At 34.4% G+C, this 4,985-nt stretch overlaps 1 protein-coding gene across 2 annotated transcripts; it reads left to right on the forward strand.

Moving 5' to 3' along the window:
• Positions 1-1,685: 1,685 nt before the first annotated feature.
• Positions 1,686-3,684, forward strand: LOC129290370 (uncharacterized). Of its 2 annotated transcripts, none has more exons than XM_054927125.1 (2): positions 1,686-2,078; positions 2,559-3,684. In XM_054927125.1, the coding sequence occupies exon 2, from the start codon at positions 2,657-2,659 to the stop codon at positions 3,128-3,130; it is 474 nt and encodes a 157-aa protein (XP_054783100.1). In that variant the 5' UTR covers positions 1,686-2,078; positions 2,559-2,656; the 3' UTR covers positions 3,131-3,684. The 2 variants fall into 2 exon arrangements, with proteins under 2 accessions (XP_054783100.1, XP_054783099.1); XM_054927124.1 differs by having other exon boundaries at positions 1,687-2,078; positions 2,645-3,684.
• Positions 3,685-4,985: the final 1,301 nt, after the last annotated feature.

The following is a 4,985-nucleotide window of genomic DNA, read 5'->3' on the forward strand; positions in this document are numbered from 1 at the left end:
TTTTTTCGGCCAGATGATATATCTATTATTACTCCAACATTTTTGCGTGATGTGTTTCTTCGTCACTTTAATATTTGTTGTCTAACGGGGAATTAATAATATGAATACACGCATGGATATATAGGCTCGCATGTGAAAACCCTAGGTGGGGAATTATTAGCACCAAATGAATAATTCATATGCCCAAGTCTGGATAAGTTGAAAAGCTCAATCATGATCGATATGTGGCTCATCAAAAGTGGAATTAGTTTCAGACTAATCCAAAAGCAGACACTTTATCTAACAATACATGAATACAAGTGTTTTATTCATTAAAAAATTAATCCTTAATATGTGTTTTTGGGTGTGATTTAGTTTGTCGTGTAAGTATCCATATATCTTAATTTTTTTTTATATGCACAAAGTGACATGTGTATATGTGTTGCTCAAAAGCTTAAATTCTCTGCAATCACTGTAGTTTAAGACAGTTTAAGTATCATTCAAGTTTAATGAAAGATAATGGATTATACTCATCTCTAATATTGCATTGATAAAAGGAGCGTCAGAACCTATTTGGGAATTAATAAATTCTAAAAAAGTGATTAAATATAAAAAAGAAAAATACCACGTTGTCCATGAACACTTTTGAAAAAATAATAATAATAACCCGGTATTTGTTTGCCTTCTTCCAGGCTACTCTTGTAATTTTCTTCCTTTTTAATTTGACCGGATTTGAGCATTTCATATCTAATTGACAATAACTCTCCCAAAAATATTTTTAATATTTAACATTATTGTATTTAAGTCCATAATTTTCTCTATCAGGACCAGCTTTATTGATAACTACTTGTCTGCCAGTTGGATTATATACTCTATTCATTTATTGTCATTTTAAAATCTCGATAAATTATTAATTATTTTTTAATTATCTTACTTTAATTAATAAAAATAATGGGTAAAGAAAGTATTTTCATGGGAAATAAAATAAAAATAAGAGTGTTTTTGTCGTTGAATTTTTTAAAATATAAACTATTTGATAGTTTTCTTAATATTTATGCGTAATCTTGATTACTGCTAAATCTTTGTTATCTCATCGCAATTCAGGGATTACTTTATGTGGTGCGTATATATATAAATACATATGCAAGTAAGACCTTGCAAACCACTGTTGATAATCTCACAAAAAAACAAACTCCGCATATATAGATTTGACCCTAGCATAACCTTATTATTCCAATTTGATACTAATTAGGACCTATCAATATTAATCATTTAAGAAAACTAAATTCATGTTTTTTTTTTTTACCAAAGTTGATAAAAAAGACTATCTTTATTTTAAATAAGATGTAAAGTCAATAAGTAATTCAAAATTAGGAAGCTGAATTAAGAGAAAATGCAGCCACTTACACCTACCTCACATGATTATATTCACACGTGGCATCTCTCTATTACTTAATTAGCAAGTATTAATTATGAAGTCAAAATGATAATAATGGGTCATAAAGGAAAACTTCCTCAAACAGCACATATTGGCTAAGAAATCACTCGCAATCACAGATCACACAATAAACATTTAAATAATACGACGCTTAGCTGGCAATCCAATCATCAACGACCAAAAATCCTCTGGCCAAAAAAAGTTATTGCTGATGTGGACGACACCATTTCACAATCCACCTCCTTAAAGGCCCAATGATTTGCCTTCTTCTTCTTGCCAAAACTCTCTCTCTCTCTAGAAATTGTGTTCCCTGTTCTCCTCTGTTCATATGTAGTGGGGTGTTTCTGTTGAGGACAAACAAAAAGCAATCTCTTTGTTTGCTTATATAAAGATTTGGGTTTCTTCAAAGCTATCACCTTTGGGAAAAAAAATATCTTTTGTTCTTTTTGGGAGATAGGAGGATTCGAAAGGGCTTTGTCTCGGATTGAAGCTTTTGTCTGAAATGGTTTCCATGTCTGAGATTTTGTTTGCTGAGCTGGAAAAACTTGAGGAGGGAGAGTGGGAGAAGGAGAGATAAGAAGAGAAGAAGGAATACCCAGAAAGCAGAAACAGGAAAAAGATAAGCAAAGGGATTTTCACTTATTTTGATCTTCTGCTTCTGGTAATTTTCATCATATTTATTATTTAGTTTAGTTTTCATGACTTTTTTCCTTCTGATTTCTCATCTCTTCGTGATTGTTCGTTTTCTGCAATATCCCATGTTTTTCCCTCAATAAAGTTACATTCTTTTCCAGTACCCTGAAACATTCTTAGTTCTAAATTCATGTGGAGGAACAAATTGCTTGGAAGCCGCAAAAATGTTGCCTCAATCATGTGATATATTCAATATTGAGGGTATTGCTCACTTTAAAACCATGTTCTTCTTGAAATTCTTTTTTCTCAGCTACCAAATAACAAAAAAAAGCTCTTTTCGATTATCAGAAAGATCATTTCCTGCATCCCTCTCGCCATCTTTTTTTCTCGGCAACCAAACAGAAAAAAACTTAAGATTATCAACTTCTTAGATGTATGCTGTAGTCTTTGGACCAAATTTTCTGAAAGACCCCATCAAAAACATGAACTTGTCCCATTTTTATCTCAGAACCTGACAGGAAATATAGTTCCAAGAACTTGGGGCCTATTCATGAGCATCAAGATGTAAACTTTCTGCTATTTTGTACCTCACAGGGGTGGTTGGCAATGTCTGCTGCAACCATGATCGGCGATCCGATGGTGATATCAGCACCAGATACTCAACCTGGTGCTACGATTCTGGCTTCACAGATAGAAGTTGAATTTGCAATCTGTGTCTGTTGTGGGCTGACAGAAGAATGCACGCCAGCTTACATAGAGAGAATCAGAGAGCGCTATCATGGGAAATGGATTTGTGGGTTATGTGCTGAAGCTGTGAATGATGAGATTGTGAGGTCTGAAAGGCTTGTGAGTGCAGAAGAGGCAATGACAAAGCACATGAATTTCTGCAAAAAGTTCAAAACCTCAGAACCTCCTGCAAATCCAGCTATTCATTTGATTTCTGCTATGAGACAGATTCTTAAGAAAAGTTTGGATTCTCCTAGAGCTTTGAGGTCTTCCTCACCAGACTTAGACATTCATCATCATGGTCCTGGTTTTGCCAGCTCTGAGAGCTGCTTCTCCACTTTGTCTGGTTCATGAAAAAAAAAAAAGGATAATTGCAGATACCTCCTCTCATTTTCGAGACATTTGCAAATATCTCCCACAAAACTTTGGATAGCAGTAAATTAATCCCTCAACTATTACAATTTAACTCCTTATTCAAGTCTTCTACTATCATGGTTAATGAAGAGATGAAAAGGAGTTTAATTCCGGAGGCATGATAGTTGAAGGGATTTTTTTTTTTTTTTAAGTTGTGAAGTTGAAGAACATGTTTGTGAATGGATCAAAAATGGAAGGTGGGGGTATCTGCATTTTGCTGTACAAGAAAGGAAGGTATGGGATGGGAATAAAACAAGACGCTGCAAAGGGAAAATATGCATTTGATTGGTCCGAAATGCAAGCAAAATAATGGTAATCAAAGACATGGAAAGGTCAAGCTGAAGCTAGATGTTCATTTATATATCGCTTGTCCTGGTACAGAGCTTTTAATTCTGCTTGAACTATAATATTAAAAATTTCTTCATTGGCACCGGCTACCTTGTTTTCTGTACTAATTTGATCATGGAATAGAATAAACCTTGTGTTTAAGCAAACTGTGATTGAATTGGGTCAAAATTAGTGGTGATTTTTTGTACTAAACTAAATAAATATCAATAATTAAATTCTATAAGCCGGCATAAACCAATAATCATTGGTGAAATATTAGTTTGGCTGGTCTGTTTTTTTAACCCCTCAGTGCATTGAACTTTGCAGCAGCTTCTGGATTTTCTTTTAATTATCATTCAATCTCGCATTTCAAGGTGCCTACATGTCTTCTTCTGTTCAGCTTCAACCGAAGACAAGACAATAATAAGTTTCTCTAATGGCATGGAACCTTTGGTATATGCATATAGCAAATCTGCAAAATATAATACCTTGGTGGACTGTATCTTCCCACGCCATGTACGACAAACAATGAAGATCATCCCATATCTTTTAAAATTTCTTATTCGGATACTGCAGATAAAATTGGGATAAAATTCTAAAAACCTTTTTGGCTAGAGCTGATCAGTAAAGCATAGCCTAGTCTCCTCAAAATCTACATCATCAAGCTTGTAAACACATTGAAGCTAAATTATAAGGATGGTTGCAAGCGGTACAGAGAAGGGCCATCAAGAATGATTATATTCTATAACACAAAGGAAAAAATGATTGTGCTTGACAAATGTGAAGTGGGGGAAGACCTTTGCGTGTATGATTAGTTCAGAGGTTTTATATAGACACTGCTAGCACTACACATTAATCTAGATTCTGCGTAAGATTTGATTCCATATCTGATTTTGTACACTATACTGTGAATCTGAACCATTCAGATCAAATTTTAATCATACAAGTTAAACCTATACTTTCAGAGACTATTAAATTTTAATTGTTAAATTCAACATGCTGGTCCACAGCTATAGAGGTCTCTCTGCACATATGTCCTGTGAAAAGAGTTATGGCAGACAGAAATGGTATTTTGTAGCTGTACCAGAAAGAAAGTTGTGAAATGCATGAAAGTGTGTGGTGTGTGGTGGACCTTAGCTTCTGCAAACATGAGAGAAACGCTTAAAGGCTCTCACATACTGACATTAATGTCACTAAATTTTATTGCTTTTCCATGAACTTTGTGCCGCCGATTGTGAACCACCTTTCTACACTTTACTGATACGTTAAAATCAACACTTGCTACTGCAGGAATACTTGTACCTTTTGGGAGAACCGACCGACCAACAGGTGACTCATAACTCATAAGTCAAGCTTCATGTGTTTGAGGTTTTAACTTTAAGGAATGTTAGTTTGTCTCGTGTGATTCTCATGGCGTGTCCTGTATGTAATGCAGAAATGAGGTTCTTCAAGTATTTGACCAAAAAAG

This window comes from Prosopis cineraria, unplaced genomic scaffold, assembly GCF_029017545.1.
Source record: "Prosopis cineraria cultivar Desert tree isolate PC_DT_omini unplaced genomic scaffold, ASM2901754v1 PC13, whole genome shotgun sequence".
Lineage (NCBI taxonomy): Eukaryota > Viridiplantae > Streptophyta > Magnoliopsida > Fabales > Fabaceae > Prosopis > Prosopis cineraria.

Coding starts and splice junctions, on each gene's coding strand:
- LOC129290370 (XM_054927125.1), top strand. CDS start 2,657: ATGTCTGCTGCAACCATGATCGGCGATCCGATGGTGATATCAGCACCA.